Source organism: Aulonocara sp. 'chitande type north' Nkhata Bay, linkage group LG1, assembly GCF_057382095.1.
Source record: "Aulonocara sp. 'chitande type north' Nkhata Bay isolate Kocher_YH1m ecotype deep benthic linkage group LG1, A_spYH_male_GT1.1, whole genome shotgun sequence".
Lineage (NCBI taxonomy): Eukaryota > Metazoa > Chordata > Actinopteri > Cichliformes > Cichlidae > Aulonocara > Aulonocara sp. 'chitande type north' Nkhata Bay.
In genome coordinates, this window is record NC_141344.1 from 13666305 (window position 1) to 13689617 (window position 23313).

At 40.1% G+C, this 23313-nt stretch overlaps 2 protein-coding genes across 3 annotated transcripts in view; one reads left to right on the forward strand and one right to left on the reverse strand.

Moving 5' to 3' along the window:
• The first annotated feature begins 1672 nt into the window (after window positions 1-1672).
• On the forward strand, window positions 1673-4844 carry LOC147338786 (uncharacterized). The gene is made up of 2 exons (XM_086297737.1): window positions 1673-3971; window positions 4593-4844. The coding sequence occupies exons 1-2, from the start codon at window positions 2337-2339 to the stop codon at window positions 4842-4844; spliced, it is 1887 nt and encodes a 628-aa protein (XP_086153863.1). The 5' UTR covers window positions 1673-2336.
• An 8159-nt stretch (window positions 4845-13003) lies between these two features.
• The window catches only part of mdga1 (MAM domain containing glycosylphosphatidylinositol anchor 1), a 194631-nt gene continuing 184321 nt past the window's right edge, over window positions 13004-23313 (reverse strand). For both annotated transcript variants that reach the window (XM_086278667.1, XM_086278585.1), the window contains exon 18: window positions 13004-14199. In XM_086278667.1, coding sequence (XP_086134793.1) covers window positions 14114-14199 — 86 coding nt within the window. In that variant the 3' untranslated portion in view covers window positions 13004-14113. The remainder of the gene's footprint in view (window positions 14200-23313) is intronic.

Below are 23313 nucleotides of genomic sequence, written 5' to 3' on the forward strand. Positions count from 1 at the left end.
TAGCAAAGTGTAACTAAAAAGGTGACCAGAGAGTCTCTGTTATGTTTACTATCGCACAGACTAGCGTGTGCAGAAAGTCATAAAACTGTGTGTGAAAAGAAGATGTGACCTTTTTTTTGTATAGTAAATCATTCTCGTGAGACCCTGAAACATTTATCAGAGCAATTCAGCATTGTACCCTCAGATTTCTGCCACTGAAGTAGCATTTAAAAGCGCGACAGTAGAGCAGTGTTTGATGAATAATGTAAAGAGGACAATCATAAGAATGTAGAAGTTTTCCCCCCTAGAGTGTAGAATAAACCACATAAGACCTCCAGTGGTTGAATATCAAACAAGTGAAATTCACTCCTCAAGCATAACAGAATGTTTCCTGTGTAAGTTTGCCACTCCTTTGAGAGCAATGCACATGTTAAAGTGTGTATGTGTGAAGCTCTCAGCCATGAGATGCACTGGTACTCTCAAGAGGAAAGAAAGAATGGAGGTAAGACAGGTAGAAAAAGTAAAGTCCTGAATTGTACTTCTTTAAATGTGATTCTCTTAATCTCTGTTTTAAAGCTTACTGATGGCTCAGTTTTTGAAAAACTTGAGTTATATAACTGAATACAATGTACCAGAGATTAAGTTAAGTTACTAAAAGATACTTAGGAATAGGTTTGTGCAATACACCCCCCAAATATAGTCAATCTTTCAAAAACAGTGCAAATAATCGGGTCAAATATGAGCAGATCTGATGATGGAATTTTATCCACGTGTTTATCTCTGTGAGCAGCAAGGCAGGTTTGATCGGGAGTATCAATATGTTGATGTTGGTGCAAGTGGAACTCTTAACCTAGGGGCGGCTGTAGCTCAGGAGGTAGGACAGGTTATTTACTAATCAGACGGTTGGTGGTTTGATCCCTGTCTGCTCCAGCCTGCTTACCAAATAACCGATATCTGCTCTCTGATGCATCTATTGGCGTATGAATGTGTGTGAGTGTTAGAAAAAACATAGAAAAAGCTTCGAAAAAAGTGCTTTGAGTGCTCAGGTAGAGTAGAAAAACACAATATAAGATCCATTTATCTAACTCAAAGATTGAACCAGTGTTGTGTCCATGCATGACAGACCACAAATATAAAGAACCAGTTTTAAATTGTATTTTTAGGCACATATTAGACATTGTGTACAGTGTGCGGACAAGTGGAGGACAAAGTGTCAGCACTAAAAAACTATCCACAGCAAATGAACAGTATTTTGAAGTCATGTCCTTAGGAAGTTAAAAAAAAAGTCCAGCAAAGACATGCCACAAAGACATGCCAGGATCTGAGAGATGAATCTGTTGCTTCCGTTGATCTACTGAAGCCTCTTCAGGAATGGTCTCAGTGGAAGGCTGGCTTCTAAGAAGCCATGCTTAAGGTAAAAAAACATGGAAAAAAGTTGAGATATTTGAAATTACACAAGAACTAAACTGATAATCAATGGCAACAGGCCTTATGGAGTGATGAATCAAAATATAAACATGATTAAAGCAGTGTGGGATCATCTTGACAGAGAACAGAACAAAATGCAGCCAACATCCAGAGAAGATCTTTGTAATGTTTTTCAAGAAGCCTGATGAACTATTGCTTAAAACATTCTTAAAAATAAAGAGAGTTCAGACTATGCTGAAGAATGAAGGTGTCACAGGCTGGGTCTCCGACCCAGCACTTTGAGCTTTCTTTGTATTGTTCTCATTTTTTGAGATGTTGTTAGTTTTGTGTTATTTCCTATTTGCCTTTAGTTTAGGCAGTTATTGTTCCTGGGTTTTCTGTTTGAGTTCTTGCATTATTCATCACGTATTTGGTATGTTAAGTTTGTATTGTCATGTCTAGTTTTAGAGTTTCCTGTTTTATTCTGACAGTGTCATGTGTTCTTTGGTCATTGTATTTAGTTTCACTCCTCCTGGTCCTGTCATTAGATTCATGTCAGTCAGCTGTTTCCTCATGTGTCGCCACTTCCCCTGATCACCTCATGTCTGTATTTAAGCCTTTTGTTTTCTTCATGCCATTGTCAGTTCGTCTGTTTATTCTCACCAGAATCATGGTCATAGTCATAGCCTGTTTATTTTCCACCTCGGTCATAGTTATAGTTTTTGGTCTTAGTACCTTTAGTGTTTTGTTTCTTAGTGTTTTGTCAGTTCAGTGTTTTGTTTCTTAGTGTTTTGCCTGTTTGCTTTGGTCTCTTGGTTTATTTCCTGCCGTCATCGCAATAAAGGTTCACTTTTCTGTTAATCATTACTATCCCTCGTCATCATCTGCTTTTGGGTCCTGCTTCCGCACACATCGGCGCACCCCGCCGTGACAGAACGAACTGACCAGTCATGGACCCAGCGGATTCTGCTCTCACCGAGTGTCTGGAGGAGACTGCTCGGATCCAAGCGATCCTCGACCGCTTCTTTACAGCGCCCGATTTGAAGAGCAAGCTGGTAATGATTAACGCTGCTGAAGCTATTATGGAGAGGGATCCCCGCCTTCTCCAGCTCCCGGACTCACCTGCCATAGTTGATGCCTTTACGAGGATAAAGGAGATGCTGCAGGCCCAGGGACTGTCGAGTCAGGAAATGGCTTCCAGCAGCCACCAGTCACAACAATCCCACAATCAGTCATCTCCATTGCTGCCTCCGGAACCTGAGTGTGTTCGTGTCGGTTCGCTGAGATTCGCCGCAGCGTCACCACCTCTCAGCTCACCAGTTTCCACGCCCTCATCACAGTCTCGCCATACTCCTGTCACAGTTCAGCGCGAGGAAGCGCCGCACACCATAGACTTGGACGACGACGAGCGCCAGTCTATATTCTGCGCTCTCTTGGAGGAGGAGCTCCGGTGGAAGCTGTGGCTCATTCCGGAGCACGAGCACTCTTTCCGGGGAACTCGACTGGCTCTCGGGGGACCTCGGAGTTACCAAGGACTTCCACCCATCGCTCCGCCGTCTTCCACTCCTAAGAAAAAGCGGCGTGCGCGCCACCGACGCTCCGTATCACAAACGCAAGTGAGTGATTACATTTTGGCTCCTCATGTTTTCTCTCAGGAAGTTGTTGAAATTGACACTACTTTTCCGGTTAATGAGCCCGGCTATACAGAGACTGTTTGCCCTGGAAAAGCTAGCCATCAGGCTCAGCTAAGCTGCTGTGGTACTGCTATCCAGGCCGGTTTGGAGCCGGAGACGGAGGTACAGCTGGTGCAGCCAATTTCAGTGTCAGCCGGAGGGCCCGGGGAGCCCGTCCGGCCTCATGTTTCGTCTGCTGGAGGTTCAGGAGAACCCAGCCAGCCTCATGTTTCGTTTGCCGGAGGTTCAGGAGAATCCAGCCAGCTTCATGCTTCGTCTGCTGGAAGTTCAGAAGAATCCAGCCAGCTTCAGGCTTCGTTTGCTGGAGGTTCAGGGGAACCCAGCCAGCCTCATGCTTCGTCAGCTGGAGGGCCCAAGGAGCCCATCCAGCCTCATGCCTCGTCAGCTGGAGGGCCCGGGGAGCCCATCCAGCCTCATGCCTCGTCAGCTGGAGGGCCCGGGGAGCCCATCCAGCCTCATGCCTCGTCAGCTGGAGGGCCCAAAGAGCCCATCCAGCCTCATGCCACGTCAGCTGGGGGTTCAGGAGAACCGCACCAGCCTCATGCCACGTCTGCTGGAGGGCCCGAGGAGCCCTTCCGGCCTCATGCCACGTCTGCTGGAGGGCCCGAGGAGCCCTTCCGGCCTCAAGCCACGTCTGCTGGAGGGCCCGAGGAGCCCTTCCGGCCTCAAGCCACGTCTGCTGGAGGGCCCGAGGAGCCCTTCCGGCCTCAAGCCACGTCTGCTGGGGGGCCCGAGGAGCCCGTTCAGCCTCATGCTTCGTCAGCTGGAGGGCCTGAGGAGCCCGTCTGGCCACCTTCTGCTTCACCACCTGTGGCTGCCTCACTGTCACCTGGTTCTGCCTCTGCTACGCCAGGACCAGCTCCGGTCTGTGCTTCGCCCGGTCCAGCTCCGGTCTGTGCTTCGCCCGGTCCAGCTCCAGCCTGTGCTTCGTCAGCCGCAGCTCCAGCCTGTGCTTCGTCAGCCGCAGCTCCAGCCTGTGCTTCGTCAGCCGCAGCTCCAGCCTGTGCTTCGTCAGCTGCAGCCTCAGAGCCTTCATCCTCGCCCGGTCCGGCCTCTGCATCAGCTGCTCCTGCTCCACCTGGTCCGGCTCCGGCTTCAGCCTCAGAGTCTTCGTCCTCGTCTGGCCCGGCCTCGTCAGAGTCTTCAGCCACGCCTGGTCCGGCCTCGTCAGAGTCTTCAGCCACGCCTGGTCCGGCCTCGTCAGAGTCTTCTGCTACGGCCTCGTCAGAGTCTTCTGCTACGGCCTCGTCAGAGTCTTCTGCTACGGCCTCGTCAGAGTCTTCTGCTACGGCCTCGTCAGAGTCTTCTGCTACGGCCTCGTCAGAGTCTTCTGCTACGGCCGGTCCGGCCTGTGCTTCTGCTACGGCCGGTCCGGCCTGTGCTTCTGCTACGCCTGGTCCGGCCTCTGCCTGTGCTTCTGCTACGCCTGGTCCGGCCTCTGCCTGTGCTTCTGCTACGCCTGGTCCGGCCTCTGCCTCTGCTTCTGCTACGCCTGGTCCTGTGCCCTCCAAGCCTCGGCCGGTACGCCTGACACTTGGGCGCCGCCGCCGCCTTCCGCACGGCCGGCCCCCTGAACGGTTCTCGCCCCGTCGCCTTCCGCACGGCCGGCCCCCTGAACTGTTTCCACGTCACCGCCGTCGAGGTCGGCCCCCTGAACCGTTTCCGTGTCGCCGCCGTTGCCGTCCGCACGGACGGCCCCCTGATCACATGAACTATGACTTTCTGGACCGTCACCCTCCGGGTCGGCCCCCTGAGGAGTCATGAACTGTTCCCTGCGCTCCTGTGATTTTGATGGACTTTTTGTTTTTTTTGGCCTTGTTTCTGGCCCTCCGACCTGGACCCCCGCCGCCCGCCCTTGGTGGGTTGTTTTTGGTTTTGTTTTTCGAGGTTTTGGGGCGTCTGGAATCCGCCCTTAAGGGGGGGGCTCTGTCACAGGCTGGGTCTCCGACCCAGCACTTTGAGCTTTCTTTGTATTGTTCTCATTTTTTGAGATGTTGTTAGTTTTGTGTTATTTCCTATTTGCCTTTAGTTTAGGCAGTTATTGTTCCTGGGTTTTCTGTTTTGAGTTCTTGCATTATTCATCACGTATTTGGTATGTTAAGTTTGTATTGTCATGTCTAGTTTTAGAGTTTCCTGTTTTATTCTGACAGTGTCATGTGTTCTTTGGTCATTGTATTTAGTTTCACTCCTCCTGGTCCTGTCATTAGATTCATGTCAGTCAGCTGTTTCCTCATGTGTCGCCACTTCCCCTGATCACCTCATGTCTGTATTTAAGCCTTTTGTTTTCTTCATGCCATTGTCAGTTCGTCTGTTTATTCTCACCAGAATCATGGTCATAGTCATAGCCTGTTTATTTTCCACCTCGGTCATAGTTATAGTTTTTGGTCTTAGTACCTTTAGTGTTTTGTTTCTTAGTGTTTTGCCTGTTTGCTTTGGTCTCTTGGTTTATTTCCTGCCGTCATCGCAATAAAGGTTCACTTTTCTGTTAATCATTACTATCCCTCGTCATCATCTGCTTTTGGGTCCTGCTTCCGCACACATCGGTGCACCCCGCCGTGACAGAAGGTGGTTATATCACTGACTTTCAAGTTTTTTAGTATTGGACAAGCTCTGACTTTGCCTTGTGCACTGCATGTATGTTTAGACATGTTTCATTTTTCTATAATCCAAATAAAAATAAAGAATTGGGGGGTGGCTTAAGAGTTTTGCACAGTACGGTACATTGATAAAAAGTTGCTTCCTATATTGGCAACTCCCTCTCCCTCCGACACTGTTCTGTACTCTCACATCAAAATTCCAGTACCGAGTACCAGAAATAAACGTGACCCTGCTAAACATTTGGGGTGGCAAAGCTTTTAGCACCAAGCTCACAGCAATTCACCCACAACAATCCTGCATATATTCTAACAAAATTTCCCCATGCCATTGCAAATGAATAAGCAGATACTATTACTGCCATACCAGGTGCAAAATAAGAGATTGTTTTATTTTTAAGCATTAGTTTCATTATTGTGTTTTTATAGGAACATTATGGCAGCATGTAGTTGACTTATTCATAGTGAGAAACCCAGAAAAAATATATTAATGCAAACCTTGGTAACTGTATATTGATTGTAGGTGACTTTCTCAATGTAACAGGGATTTCTCAGCAGCAAAACGTGGAACTATCAGCAAGGAACTCTGGTAAATCTTTGAATTAAGCAGGCACAGTGACAAGCTCATCTGCCTTCCTCATACAAGTCCAAGACGACTGCAGTCAAAGTCAGTAAGAAATCCTACCTCCCCAGTGTCGGAGAAAACAAATGAAGGAGAACAGTGCAGCCCCGAACCATTCAGCTCAAACCACTCCACCTAGCTCTCCACTAAGAGGCAGCTTAGAGTAGAAAGCACACATTAATTAAACTTCTATCAGTACATCTCTGCCTAGTTGAGTTGAGGGAGTAAAGGAGTGGAGGAGAGAGTAAAAAGAAAAAGAGATGGGAAGAGAAAAAAAGCTTTATGTCAGCTTTGATACTGTGCATGCAAGATGACAGGATTGTTTCTAATTATTCATTTTTTAAACATATAAGAGTAAGTTATAATATATAAAAATCAATACGAATGTCAGTGAGGAAAAAAACAAAATACATATACTCGCATGCATGGACCTGACTGTGACAGAGAGAACAGCCTTGTCTCAAACAGACCTTGCAGTTTATTGTGAGAATAGAAAGCCCTGTCTGGGGGTGGGCGTCCGGGTACACACCGGCTCACTCCTTGGCGGCCGCTTGTCGGGGCCTGGGGCCTGGGGCTCGCTCGGGCCCCTTTGGAGGTGGGGTGCCCCCGGCCTCTCGGCCTGGGGCTCGGTCACTCAGGCACAGCTGGGGGCCGGCGGAGCTCACGGGCGCGTCACTGCAACTCCCCCTGACTTCTGCTCCGCGGCTGCTGGGCGAGCCCTCATCTGGGACTCTCCTCAGCTCTTACTGGAACAGTGGCGCGGCTGCCCCTCTGTTGGTCTTCCATGGTCTCTTGTGTTCTGGGGGCCTCTGGATGTCTGGAGTTTTGATCTCCTCCATACCCGCTTCACACCCTGGAGGACGGGGCTGTGGCCCCCCCACACTCCCTAGCAGATCATTACATGGAGAAACCTTTGGAATGCAAGCATGCTGATCCACACAGGTATGCACACATGGGTATTCACAGACGCGGACTAAAGCTTTCTTGGCTGCTACCTCAAAGCACACTGTGCGCTGTCTATCTTGCGTGCTGCACAATATCGTTTATTATTTAGTAAATATTGATATCTATGACTAGCTAGTTTATTGTGATGGTGCTTTGTTTTCTCTATTATTATGTTGCTCTTTGTTGTTTGCTGTCTCCTCTGTTTGTTTTTTTTGTTTGTTTGTTTTTTTTTCTCCATACAGGTGACCCAGGAGTTCTTTTTTTTTTTTTTTCTCTCTCTTCCCCCCCCTTCTCACCGTCTCTTCTCCCCTTTGGTTTTCTTTCTTTCTCTCCCCCTCTTTCTCTCATTCATTCCCCCTGTCCTATTTATTAAAAAAAAAAAAAAAAAAAAAAAAAAAAAAAAGAGAATAGAAAGCCCTCCTGCTAAAGCCAAAGGCTGAAACTTAGAGCAAATAATTTGAGTAAAAATAGCCGAAAACCTCAACTATATGACACCCATCACTTTTCTCAGCTCTTTACACTGAAGTGAGCAAGCTAAACAGGAACAGCCTGTTATAAGAAGGTCAAGAGCAGACAGAGCTGTTATACTTACTGTACATTTTTACATCCGATATCTATTTTAGCTGCCATAGAACAGCAATCGGAGTCAGTGTGGGGAGATACCAAAATAACAGGCAGAATGACAAAAAAGACAGACCAAAAGTAACGGATAGGAAAAGAAAGTGTTTGCAAAAAAAAAAAAAAAAAAAAAAAGGCGTTTATAGACAGCGATAATGTTAATTCAAGTGAGAAGATAATCGCACACTTCAATGGAGTGTAAATTACTTCTGATTACTGTATTCATTGTGATGGTATTACTTTGTGGTGACATCCGAAACTGTGGTGCTGAAAGACAGAAGCCATTTGTGTCGCTTCATTACACTTGTGCAAACATTTTAAAGATTAGGCATGCATACTCTGGGAATCCTCTCGATTATTAGTGTAATTTATTAGTGTGAAAGCATTTTTTTGTATATATATATCTATATATATATCTATATATATATATATATAGATATATATATAAATAACTTCTCAGAATTCTTGCTTAATATGTTTCATCTGCCATTAATTGTTTAGCAGAAAGGGTTCATCCAAACATCATCTCTTCAACCTATAGTCAAGCTATTTACTTCTGTTCAGCTGTCCTCAGAACAATTTAGTGACTTTACTCCATTATTATGACAAGTTGACAGTCATCCAAACATGTTTTTCTATTAATCAACGTAGCATTAAAAAAAAAAAAAATCTTGCTGTATACAAGCGCCTTCTGATTTGGTGTATTTTGTAAAAGAAAAATAAGTGGCAACAACCTGTCTGAATATTAAATTTGACAAGAAATACTTTGCAGTGCAACAAGTAACTCATGAGCTACAATTATTTACTGTGCAGGAATGTAAATGAACATAAATAAATGCTTTGTTTCTAGTAAAAAGTATGGTCTGGGTTAACAACACTAGATTCAACCACTTGAACTCCATTTCAAAGTCTCAATACTAAAGCCTTTTTTTAAACTCAAGCTGATTTGTTATCTTTAAAGACATGCAGATAGAGTCCCAGATTTAAAAGGGGCTTTATTCATAAGCTTGAAAAGCCTGCTTCATCTTACTGTTTTCTTGCCAAAAGTTAGATGACAGCAGTTGGTCAGCTTAACTAAGCGCAAACTGTAAACTGAAAAACAACTAGTTCAGCTTTAAGTAAAGACAGTAAAATCTGCCAACCAGACAATGACTATTTAATGTTTAGGCTAACCAACTGCTGGCTGTTGCTTCAAATCCGGCATAGAACCGCAACTCAAAATATAATATAAATACTTTATACTTAAAATATAGTCAGAATCCGAAGTTACAATGATATAGTGAGTATATATAATATATATGAAAATAAAAACGTCTCTTATTTGAGCAACTGGTTAAATTAATTAATAGACACCATGTATTTAGAGTATGTGTAGGGTATTGCTCTCATCCAACACTGTCCTCACCCCTATTTGAGCGTTCTTTCCCATGTAACAAGAGGCACAGAAGCATTAATAATAATAATAATAATACTACAAATAATAATAATAATAATAATAATAATAATAATAATAATAATAATAAACACATCTATTTGTTGAATAGTTTTTTTATTTATACCTCTTGGGTAAAATTTCAAATATATTCTCCTTTAAAATGCTCAATTACATGACAGAGATGTACAACACGCAGCATCGTTTGCTACCGCTCTTTCTTTTCTACCCGTTAAAGGCGCATTTCACATATTCTGTTCCAAAATGGATCAATATATCGACTGCTGCATGCTGTAAAATCTGACAGTCTGCACTGTGACCGGTGTGCGGGTTCCCAAAATTGACTTGATATGAAGACGATGTTCTTACAGTGTGTTACAACAGTCAGGTGAGTCATAAAAAGTAATTTATAAGATTTTAAGGCTTATCACGTTGAAGGTGTTTGCTGTCATACGACACAGCACATAGATACTATTGTGGGTGTGTTGAATATCATAAGCCACTTGGACACTGGCATTCAGTTACTTGTGGACTTGCAAGATATATGCATCGGCCACATGTTAATCAATTTCAAAGTCCTTGTGTTTTTGCAGAGAGTGTACTCCATCAAACATTGAGCTGAGATGATCTTTGTCTACAACCACATAACACGGTCTTGAACCTTCTGTTGAGAAATCAGGCAAAGGTCAAAGTATTTAGTGAAAAGGGTTATTCCGGTGTATAAACAAAGGCTGTAAGACCTAAATGATACTTTAAGGAACATCACAGGAAAGACTCTTTCAGGCATGTTCAGCACTTACATTGTGATTGTTTCACATTATATCATTTTGATGTAAAAAAAATAAAAAATAAAGTATGTCTCAATTTTTCTGTTGCTGGGAAGAATATCGCCGCAGAACTGCTCAGTGCAGACGCGTTGTTCTCTGCTTTCACATTGTTTCATGTAGGTCCACAATTGCAAGACAGTAGACATTTTATAGTAGGTGGAAGATTAACAGTCAGTGTGCCCACTCCGTTTGTTATTATTCATCTGCATGATAGCAGAAATGTGTGTTTGTGTGCCAGTGTTTGCCTAAGCCAGCAGATGAATGATATTGCTGCAAATGGAAAGTGGAAATGAGTATTTAATGGACACAAACATGATCCAAGAATTCTGTAATTTTAGGAAGACTACATTGAGCACTGGTGTGATCTAAACACTGGAGCAGATTTTATAATTACCAAATCACCAAATAACTTTATACTGCTTACATAATATTAATCCCCAGTGTGCGTATATTAAGCATTTAAATTGTTTTCCTTTCTTTGGTTCACTTTTCAATTGTTTTAAGTATATTATTATATTAAGAACATCACTAAAACCACTATTAACCATCTTTAAAAAATAATGAGTTTATGACAGATGTTACTTTAAAACAAATGAAGTAGATAGATTTATTGTATGGTACTCAAATAATGAATATCACTTGAATTCAAAAGCACGTAACTAGCATGTCATTTTATTATGGAAGATGTATGCAAAGCTTTTTATCTAGCCTAAATACAAACTGTTCCTACATGTGTGATTACACTCAACATATTAAAAGGAATCACTGGATAGTAACTAAAGGGTTATTAAAATTGTTTATATAAAAACAAATACAAACATAAAGCCATTTAATTAAAAGTTTGTTAATTTTTTTTTTCCAATTTAGAATTGAACAGGGATCGAGTACTGCCAGTAACAGTAAGGTGCAAAACTTGTTGGATAAAAATACAAATTTTGTAAATCTTTAAATATTGTGTTTGCCTAAAGTGACCCAAGACAGTGTTCAGAATTAATCTAATTGTATTTCTCAAAATTTATTATTTTGTGTCATACATACTTAAATCAAAAAGTAATACATTGATTTTTAATCCAGGAATACTAAATAACAATAATATGTGTATCTTTATGTGTTAACATTTTATTCCTATGTGGGACCACTAATATGATGGCTTTGCCTTTAATTATAAGTTGTCATGGAAACAAAAAATGAAAAATGAAAAGCATTTGCATCTCTTTGTGAAAAAGATAATGCATCATACAACTTCCATCTTTAACTCTCAGTTCTAACAGTGTTTACCTTGTTATTTCTAAGGACAAAGAACTATGAGGAATGATATGATGTAAGCATGATAAAATGCCACATATAGCAATGCTTAGTCATATTTCTAAAGTGCATTATCTACTGCACTGTTATTGTGCTCATTAATGCTTCTGATGATGCTATACAACTTAAGCTGATATGAATGCCTCATGTAACGCATTTGCCTACAGACAAGGTGGGGAGACAATGAAATCAATGCAAACAAAACAAAACAAAAAGAGCCACTATGCTGTGTTGTGTTCTATAAATTGATGGCTATTTTGAAGACATTACCAGGAACTGAAAATATTTTAGGCCACTTGCAGAATGAACAATCTACATTTACAAGAAAGCATCTCCCTAGAATTCCCCATCAAGTAATTCAAATTAACTCATCCATCAGATGCACTTATCAGATCAAAGTAAATGGATAACGACAAAGCTAAAGCTAAGATACAGGACTATTTTTGTAATATGATGATTTGCTTAGAGTAGGCTTCAAAGGGCTTCAGTGTTCATATAATACAGTGCAGTCTGTGGTGTTTCACAGAGATATCCTACATGTGTTGCACAACTTTGCAGCAATTACACAATATGATTTTATACACATAAGCTGTGCAAGCAGGCACATAATCTCTTCTATTTATGAATGAAAAAAAATTATGAATAATGTATATTATTTACCAACTACAACAAAGAAAACAGATATAAACAAAAAAGTGAAATAAATTCAATGATGAACTCGCTGTGACATAATGCAGAGAAAAGAGATGAATAACATTACACATGGTGATGAAGATGATCAGCATCAGCAACAGCTGAAGCACAGTACAGAAAAACTGAAGCACACTAAAAATTTAAATGGCTACAATTACCAGAATTACACTGGTAACTGCAATAATTGATGAAAGATGACAGATAAAACCTTTCTGCTGTGCTTTGGACACAATGATTTTTTTCAGAATACTTTTAAATGCAATGAGAACAATTATGTAGATATATAGATATGAGTATTGCTTAATTTTAACAATCATATCTATGGGACTATGAGAAGTGCTTATAATACAGACATTCAGTAATTAAACAAAGAATGTATTATTCAATCCACACTGCACATCTGGCAGAGACTGCTAATCTTCTCCACCTTTGACGCATTGGGTAGGGGAAATCCATACATGACATTCAATAACCCGCGAAAGAAGAAGTGCCGAAACTTACTCCAGGCGCTTATCCATTTCCCATAAAACACCACAATTTGCTTTATGTTTGAGGCACGTCTGCCTGCTGTGTTCTGATTAATTCAGATATTTGACTCCTATATCTAGTAAAAAGAAGTTAATGAAATAGACAGTACAAAAGTAAAAGTTGCATCTACCAGCCAAGGTTTTCCTCCTGTGTTCCTCATCGGATGACGTGTGTTTGACAGTGATTTCAGCAATGAAAACGGAGTGTTTATTTGTTTATGTCTGGGTGTATATGTGTACTCATCTGTATCTGCGAAGAAAATTTGAGGTTACCAGTTGGTTTGGGTCATTTTTGCATTTCCATTCACGTGCTCAGTCAGGTTCTGGATCACAAATCATCCTCTCTGCCTCTCATAAATATGAATGTAATACTTTAATTACCTTGACCCTCATGATGCCATAACAGAACAAAAAAAGCAAATATCAAAAACACTGAATAGGTCTGACAAATTGCAATATCACATAAGAAATTGAATAAAATCCAAAGGAACAGCAGAGGTTGTATAAACGTTGTGCTTCTTTAATTTCACTTTGTAAAGTCCTCCACTGCCCTAGCTGTGTTTTTGTTTAACCTTCATTTTATTTAATATATATTTATTTATATATATGTATATATATATATATATATAAGATAAATGTACACGTATGAGGTTCGTCTCTTGTGGCAAGCAGAGAGGCTACCAAGAGGCTACCAAGGACACCCTTCTTTTATCCTCAGTCCTGGTTTGTCATTTCCTCAATGATTGATTTATTTATTTATTCATTCAGTCATCAGTTTTTAGTGTCTCCTTATCAATCAGTAGCTCCCATGGTGCCAAAGGCTGGTCCGGAAGGGAGACTGTCTTTGTGGAAAAGGTTGTTTTGACCACTTTCCCTTTTCTCCCGCTCTTTCTTTAACTTTCTTCCTAGAATCCCCGTTCCCCCATTTCATTCCCTCAGGTCCTTTGTCATCTTTGGTTGAGTGTCCGACACTTTGGTGTGTCTGGGGAATAGGGTGGAAGGACTTCCGAGGATAGCGGTTCAAGGGAGTGAAGATACATGAAGGGTACACATATGGACCAAGAAGGATGACAAAGGAGAGAAAAAAGACAAAGTTGACAAAGTGGCACACTGACATGGATAAAGAGAATCTAATCAAGGGATAAAGGAGGGAATTTCAAGTCTCTATGTCAAAGACCATTAAGTATGTTAACCTTAAATACAGTATGAGCATTGATTGGTTATATGAAGCGAATAGGTGAAATATTTAAAAAAAAGAGAGCAGAGGACAAGAAGATAGACAAATACATAGTGTTTCTTGTTGGATGCATGAAGGACAGAAAGACTGCAATAACTGAAGAGGACAGACAAGTAAATGGACAGGTACGCAGAGGAAAAGACAGGTACAGGGGAAGAGAGAGAAGTAAAAGAGCGCAAGTCAGGGCAGTGTCTGTCAGCACAGACAGTTGGTGGTGCTATGGGGAGTGCTCATCATCTGAAGAGTAGTGAAACAAAGCAGGAGAGGCCAAAGGCCAGCCATTTAGCCAGTGGGAGTGGGTGTGATCCTCCAATCAGAACTACAAAAAAACAAACAAAAAAAGAGTCATGTTAGCACAGAAATAACATATTAGCAATTTTTAACAGCTTCTGCTATCAAGATTAAATAATTCCAGTATTCTTCCAAAACTGGCCTGTGCTATAGAAATGTAGGCCTTAGTAAGGTTCATTTCTGCTACGCTAACTTACTTTATGTTCAGAATAAAAAAAGAGATACAAAACCATAACCTAAAAACCCCTCATATCTAGGGGCACAGATTGCAATAGTATACATTTTAAAAAAATATTGTCTATCACACACAAAAAAAATCTACTATGTTTTTTTTGCAGCTGGCCTTATTGCATATTTATGTGTCTAGTTTGGGAGGAGACTATTTAAAGAATCACACGCATGTGAAAAAAACATGTAACAGGAACAGTAACAGCATGTTTCCTTCGTGCCTGTGATATCTGCCACAAAGAATGTTCATTGCTTTGGAATAAGAGGGGGTAATGTTTTCAGAATAATTCTCACAAATGGATGTCTCAAATTTATGAGTATGGAGCCAAAAGTCTGGCTATGTCTTGTAACTTCTCCCTAAGTCCTACATTCCATCTGAGTCTTAACTCATATGACTCATTAATAACTCATTTTCCCATTAATTCGCAATACAAATCTGATTCCAAAAAGTTGGAACGTTTGGATGTGTAAACAAAAAGAGAATGATAAGATGACAATGAGATTTTTAATTACTTGCAGTCTCATAAACCAATTTTTTTTAAATGTACCATTTTAGGAAAAATAGCTCATTTAGAGTTTGATAGCAATACTAATTCTCAAAACAGATGGGACACGGCCCAGTTACCATTATGTAGTATCCCATCTTTTAGCAACAGCTTGTAAACAGTTTGTAAACTTGGGAATTTGGAACTATGGAGACCAGTTGCTGGACTTTTGGAAGAGAAGTTTTGTGCCATTCTTGTCTGATATAGGATTCTAGCTGCTCAAAAGTCTTGAATCTTCTGTGCTCCAAAACCAGTGTATACCTTTTCAAATGTGCAAGCGGCCAATTCCATAGACACTAATGCATACCATCAAAAATGCAAAGATTTGAACTGAACAAGCCAGATAGACCATATCCTTTCAGTCCTTCAGTTCTGGATCATGTTCACATATGGCTTCTTCTTTGTACGATAGAGCTTTAACCTGCATTTTTGGATGGCACGATGAACTGTGTTCACAGATAGTTATTTTTCAGAAGTGTTCCTGAGCCTATGCTGTCATTTCCGTGAGAGAAACATGATTGTTTTTGATGCAGTGCTGCTTGAGAGCTCATGGACATCCAATATTTGTTTTTCAGCCTTGTCCCTTGCACACAAGGATTTCTTCATATTCTGGGAATCATTTGACATTACAGCTAGCAAGATCATTGGTTTCAACATCCGCCTCACCCACAAAGCCATCAGCCTTGTGGGTGACACCTCCGAACCCTTCACAGGCCCTCTCCAGCCCCCTGCCTTCGGGGAAAAGGTACCAGAGCATCCGGGTTTGGTCCAGTAGACTGCTGATAAGCTTTACTCAACAGGCTGCCAGAAGATTTAACTCTGTTCATATATTGCCTGCAATTTTGCAGAATTTCCTAATAAAAGGTGCTTTTGTGTTAAAAACAAGTTGTCTCAATGTTTTTTCCCCCTATAATTAAATTTCAGCACCAACAAATTTAAAAATGGCCCTTTCCTGTTGTAAGCAATATATTTCTAAAACAGTTTGCCTAAGCCTTTTACAGTACTTGTTATTTTTTAACAACCTCTTTTATTTGAACACACTCATAGCTACATTAGTAAACTGGTTTGAGTTAGCCAAATCAAATAATAACCTTTTGGTGAATATTTAGTCTAAATGCTGAGGTTAGGTAGACAAAGCCAGAAAAGCAAAATTCATCTAAGGTTTCTTGAACTTGCTTTTTAGTACAGGTCTCGACTGATGTGCTTTTTGTAATTTCCCCAGTTAAAGTAGTAGTGAACAATCACAAAGGCTTTGTAGCCATAAACAAATATATATTTTTAAAATTATAAGAAAGTTGATTTTTACATCTCACCGGAATTAACTGGTTGCAAAGGCTGTATAAACAGGATGGTTCAGAAGGTTTTCTGAGATGAAGACGACTTTTAGTAAGAGATGTATGTGACAGTTTACTGAAATCTAAAAACTATCAAGGACACTTATAAGCATTTACATAATAATCATCAATGATCAAGGATACAAGGAACATTACACTAAAGCAGACAGCAAGCTTTTTTGTGACAAAACTGTCATAGAAGACAAACCGAAGATTGAAGACAAACTAAGTAAATAACTGTGCGTGTGATGATTGTGTTTATCTATGTGGCTTAAGACTTCCTTAAAGCCTGCGGGTGTGTTGTCTGAATCTTGTATGACTGTATTTGTTTTATTGTGTTCCTTTTGATATTTTATGTCTCTTTTATTGCATTTTTAAATGCATAACATGAATGTAAATTGGAGCTAGCCTTCAATGATTTATTGACTCTAAACAAATTGAATTTTATTTGAGCATTAAAGAATGCCCTGAAGTGGTAGTTTTACTAAGAAGTATCATGTGAAAATTATCAAACTGTGTTGTGAATGTTATGAAGAAAGAAGGAGGGTTTGTAGAAAAAGGTTCACAGAAACTGTCAGGGAAGAAAGAACAGGTTGTATGGAGAAGAAAAGATGAGAAGACAGTCATGGCTGAGAAGGTGGTTGAGTAAACAAGAGAAACAGAAAGCTTAACCACTGAGATCCCATACATTGCCCTGACAGCTCCGAGATTTTAATGGGAGTAAAGAAGTTACGATTGATGTCATCATCAATATTTGTTGAACCGTTTTCCTTAGCTTTTTTCTGAAGGTCATGATTGTTAAAGCACAGTTGGAAGACACAATGCAGACATTTTTTATATGGTGTAATCGAATTGTTCAGATTTGTTGAATTTGAAAATTAAAATACCAGCTCAGACACAGCACACAGGATCATCTAAAGCTTTCATTTATATTCATTTATATATACAGTCCTATAAAGCAAACTAAAAAACACACATACAATACACACCCTCCTTTAATACATAAATTACAAATGCAAGCTGTTCAGACACAGTTTCATAAAAAAAAAGCATGGGTATTGTATTTAAAAGATCAATATGATTTCATATCAGGGGTCCATCCTTCAGGCAGAAAATCAATATTTGTAATAAATTTTGTATCTGTATGCAGAAGACACACATTTAAACAGGCACACACTGACACACACACATTCCTATAGTAGAGTCTAAAGTATGCAGGCGACCAATTGAGTGGAACATGGTGTTTAGGATACAGAGTAATAGGGCACTCAACTCCAAGTCTTTGGAAGATAAACAGGGTGCAGTCTTTTGAAATGTAGCAGAAAAGGGAGAAAACACGCTGATAAAAACACTAAAGGGCAAAAAGACATACAAGTTTCAGCAAGCCGCCATTAGTATAATTTAAGAAAACAATAATAATAACAACATGTAAAACCAGGTGGTATTCAAATACCAATCAAAAAGCAGCACACTGTAAAGAGAACTGCCCCAGAGGTTAGCAGATAAGAGCAACTTGTGTCAGCATTCACAGCCAAATTACAACCAGATTCTAAATATACTTCTACACTGAAAGTATCAAAACAGTATCAATATACACAATCATTTTAAAAACTAGAAGTAAAAATATAGCTAAATTAACTAAAAAGTATGACTAGAAAAAAATGTTTCCACTAAAGTTGACAGACGTTAAAAGAATGCATGAAATACTCGATCACTAAGCGACCCCATCAACCATATAAATTGGTTTAACAATTAAAAATTCTTCATTTATGCTTTATTCAAGATTTTAGGGCTTTCCATGTGTAATGCAGTTAAATATGCTTCCCTCTGTAGTAATAATCTCTATAATATTCTCCCTTCAGAAAAAGTAGAAAATGTGGCTGCAAATGCCAATTTTTTAAAGAGTTAATAAGAATTCTGGGTAAACACTGGCATATCTGATGAACCGTCCATAAGTCACTTGTGCTAAGAAACTGAAAAAAAGATATTATTCAGGCCTTATTGCCATAAATCACATAACGTTTCTTTTTCGACTGTAAATGATGACATGATTTTCTCATCTGCTATCCTATGTGGTGGTTCTGTTTGCAAATGGTTTTCATTATTTAACTACAGCTCTGATTTTTGATTGATATTGGAACATTGTATTTCAAATACTTTTGTCTTGCTTCCTCCCTTTCATTTAGCAAATGTTCTCTTTACGCACTCATTCATTCGTCCTATTTCCAAGACCAGGGGTGCTGGAGGTGTTGCAGCACTGCCTCTGGCCAAAGGCAGCCATCACAGCACCCCCTGGCAAATGGGAAAAAAAAGATGTCGAAACACTTTTGCCATTGATATTTTACTTGGAAATTTGTCATTCAGAAAGTTGTGTGAAATAAATTCAAATACGCTGTCCCTCTGACCCCCCCGCTGCACGTCTTTTATGCTCCAAAATGCGATTAAAAGCATGACTAAGGATAACCATGGTGCAAAAGATACTCACACACCTGCTGAAAAACTTTGGACATCAGTGCCCGTAAATTTATCAAATTAGAGAGCTTATTATAAGCTGCCCAGCACAGGTTAACAAAATAATTAAGCAGTAATTCCACAGTTCTGCCTGTGTTGCAAAGGTTTTTGATTATCTCAATCTGGCTATTGGGTGGAGTTAAATAATATCCACATTTGGACACGTTCTCGTCAAGTGTGCAAAAATGGGTTTATTTATATCTTGACTCCTCATTCTCATGAAAATTCACAGTTAGAAGGCTGGTATAGTTTTCATAATAAATTTGATCACCTGTGTGTGTGTCTGACATGTGTGCCCTGTGGGGTTTAATTAGTATCTGTGTTAAAACCTTGCGTGTAAGCTGAGGTTTTAACTTCGTTATTATCTGTGCGACTAAGTTCAGTTCTATTTTGGCTGCTTATTCTTGCCTGCTGCGTGCAGCAATGGAATCAAATATATTGTAGTTTCCAGTATTATTTTCTTTAAGAAAGAAATGAGCTTTCTGTTGGAACTTTTACGCACAAATTAAATTAAACCTTGAAAAATAGGATAAAGCTCCATTTGTATTACTGCATAGGCAGACATTTAATATCACTACCAGAACTCTGCATGTCGTTGCCCAATAGGTCTTTTTGGACTAATTTCAGCCTTTTGTATGTACTGTTCATGCACTTTTTTAAAAAAGTTTTTGTTTAATTATTTGAGAATGGACCAGCGTGACAGAAGAGCAACAGAAAAACAACAAAGATTTCAGTTTAAAGTAAACTGCCTCTTCTCCTGCAATAAAACACATATGAGCCAGGTGGGGCTCTGTGTTTTGTGCAGGTGGAGTTGCACCAAACATGTCAGAGGCAATCATCCTTCATTTAGGATAAAAGTCTCTTGTGTGTGCACAAAGCTGACCTGAAGTAAATGTGTGCAGATGTGCATGTGAGTATGCTTATACGGCAGCTGCAGTGGTCGCATACACAGTAAGCACCTGCTCAAAACACTTCCAAGGTGGACGCACATGTATGCGTGGGAGTGTGTGTGGGTGTATGAACTTTATGTAAAAGACATAAGTGTGATCACAGCAGGGCAATGCTGCTGGTCACATCTACATGTACTCCTGTCACATATTGTGCAGACAAGTGCCATAGTACTGACTTTTCATCTCACCCCCCTAATATCTATCTCTTCATTGATAACCTAAAAAAGGTTTAGATCTATATTTTGCACAAGGTTTCAATTATGACGCAGACTTGTACCTTTCTGTTAATCAGTTATAAATGTGTGCTCCATGGTTCAATGCCAGAAGTGGTAAATGTCTGTACCTAGCCTTCCTGCCTAGAACCTGGTCACGAATTAACGTTATGTATTCTAAATTAATTTGCATTTTTCTCAAAGTCATAAATGAAAATGTACAATTACTGACAGAGTTGCACTAAAAAAAGTAAATTGGGTGGTTGCTACATTTACAAAAGTCTAACTTGTCATTTGAACAAAATAATTTCATGTTTCTATGGTGAACGCAGTTAAATCATGTTGGATGTGCATGAAATTCAAAAACTTAATTTGTTCTTGTTCAGATGACACGATACAATCTAGGAAGAGTGGTTATAGTTGCCTGGACTCACGAAATTCACAAGATCATATGAGATGTCAAACCACAGGAAAATCACTGGGGTTGTAAGAGGCAGACAACCATACACACACCACGTGTATGTACAGGGAGTGCAGAATTATTAGGCAAATGAGTATTTTGTCCACATCATCCTCTTCATGCATGTTGTCTTACTCCAAGCTGTATAGGCTCGAAAGCCTACTACCAATTAAGCGTATTACGTGATGTGCATCTCTGTAATGGGAAGGGGTGTGGTCTAATGACATCAACACCCTATATCAGGTGTGCATAATTATTAGGCAACGTCCTTTCCTTTGGCAAAATGGGTCAAAAGGACTTGACAGGCTCAGAAAAGTCAAAAATAGTGAGATATCTTGCAGAGGGATGCAGCAGTCTCAAAATTGCAAAGCTTCTGAAGCGTGATCATTGAACAATCAAGTGTTTCATTCAAAATAGTCAACAGGGTTGCAAGAAGCGTGTGGAAAAACCAAGGCGCCAAATAACTGCCCATGAACTGAGAAAAGTCAAGCGTGCAGCTGCCAAGATGCCACTTGCCACCAGTTTGGCCATATTTCAGAGCTGCAACATCACTGGAGTGCCCAAAAGCACAAGGTGTGCAATACTCAGAGACATGGCCAAGGTAAGAAAGGCTGAAAGACGACCACCACTGAACTAGACACACAAGCTGAAACGTCAAGACTGGGCCAAGAAATATCTCAAGACTGGTTTTTCTAAGGTTTTATGGACTGATGAAATGAGAGTGAGTCTTGATGGGCCAGATGGATGGGCCCGTGGCTGGATTGGTAAAGGGCAGAGAGCTCCAGTCCGACTCAGACGCCAGCAAGGTGGAGGTGGAGTACTGGTTTGGGCTGGTATCATCAAAGATGAGCTTGTGGGGCCTTTTCGGGTTGAGGATGGAGTCAAGCTCAACTCCCAGTCCTACTGCCAGTTTCTGGAAGACACCTTCTTCAAGCAGTGGTACAGGAAGAAGTCTGCATCCTTCAAGAAAAACATGATTTTCATGCAGGACAATGCTCCATCACACGCGTCCAAGTACTCCACAGCGTGGCTGGCAAGAAAGGGTATAAAAGAAGAAAAACTAATGACATGGCCACCTTGTTCACCTGATCTGAACCCCATTGAGAACCTGTGGTCCATCATCAAATGTGAGATTTACAAGGAGGGAAAACAGTACACCTCTCTGAACAGTGTCTGGGAGGCTGTGGTTGCTGCTGCACGCAATGTTGATGGTGAACAGATCAAAACACTGACAGAATCCATGGATGGCAGGCTTTTGAGTGTCCTTGCAAAGAAAGGTGGCTATATTGGTCGCTGATTTGTTTTTGTTTTGTTTTTGAATGTCAGAAATGTATATTTGTGAATGTGGAGATGTTATATTGGTTTCACTGATAAAAATAAGTAATTGAAATGAGTATATATTTGTTTTTTGTTAAGTTGCCTAATAATTATGCACAGTAATAGTCACCTGCACACACAGATATCCCCCTAAAATAGCTAAAACTAAAAACAAACTAAAAACTACTTCCAAAAACATTCAGCTTTGATATTAATGAGTTTTTTGGGTTCATTGAGAACATGGTTGTTGTTCAATAATAAAATTATTCCTCAAAAATACAACTTGCCTAATAATTCTGCACTCCCTGTATTACTATTTACTATGGTTTAACTTGTCAAGGACAAAAACGTAAAGAAAATTCTGCATCAAGCATAGCTTTCCTACTTTTGTTGAGTCTGTATTGACAGCTCAACACCATGGTGGCTCGTGCTGTTGCCTCAGAGCAAGAAGGTCCTGGGTTCAATCTGGCCAAGTTTGCAATGGGTTCTCTCTGCGTACTCTGGTTCCCTCCACAGTTAGAAGTCATTCAGTTATTAGGGTAAGGGTAATTGGTGATTCTAAATTACCCAAAGGTGTTAAAGAGCAAATGGTTGTTTGTCTCTATGTAATAGTCTGGTGACCTGTCCAGGATGTACCCTGCCCCTCTTACCTTATCACTTCCGCAGCCCAGATAAAGATAAGAGGATAGCTGGATTGGAAGTTGCTCTAAGTCTGTTGAATTTTTTGTTGAACATTATGTAATATGAACACAACATGTACTACAGACAGAAGTTACATTTGTTCATTCAATAAGATTATCACTGGTGTAACAAACAAATATTGTACTAGTTCATGTAACAAGACTGACTTTTGATGTATGTGTTTAAACAATATAACATGACTTTAACTAAATTTAATTAGACTAAGTTGGTACAAACAACTTGTTTGAATAAAAGTCAAATTAATGGAATGTTACTGTTAATATTATGTTAAACTTACAAACATATATCGTGTTAAAACAACCCAATCAAGATGGATTAATATAACATGATTTTTTAGATGGAATATAATTGGCAAGATAAAATTACGTTGATCCAATGAATTATTTTTTTGAGTGTAGGTTTATTCTTCTCTAATCCCTATTTTACCTCACCAACTTCATGGAGGTAGAGCTTGTACCCAAGACAGATGCATTTTGTTTCTTGCAGTGGCAAAGACTTTTTAGTTACTTGCCTGATAATTGCCCATCTGTCTGCACTGTGAGTCTCTGCCTGCATAAAACCTGCAGGACACAAATGCACACGCGCCCGCTCTGAGAGCTCAAGAGCTTTCCTCTTCCTGTTTTCACCTTCATCCATTATTCACTCCATCCGCCAGTGTTGTTACATGCACATATGTGTGAGATTGCACTGCACATCCAAGCAGACAATCATCAGCACACTCAGACACACCAACTCACACTCAAGGTTTGAGGAGGTAAAAGGAGGATGTTAATAATTTATTAGATTGTGTGTTTTCAATTTTTTTTCTTTTTGTTTATTTCTAATATTTTTTCATAATAATTTCTGGCGAAAGTTAACATGAACATTCTAAGTACATGTCGCT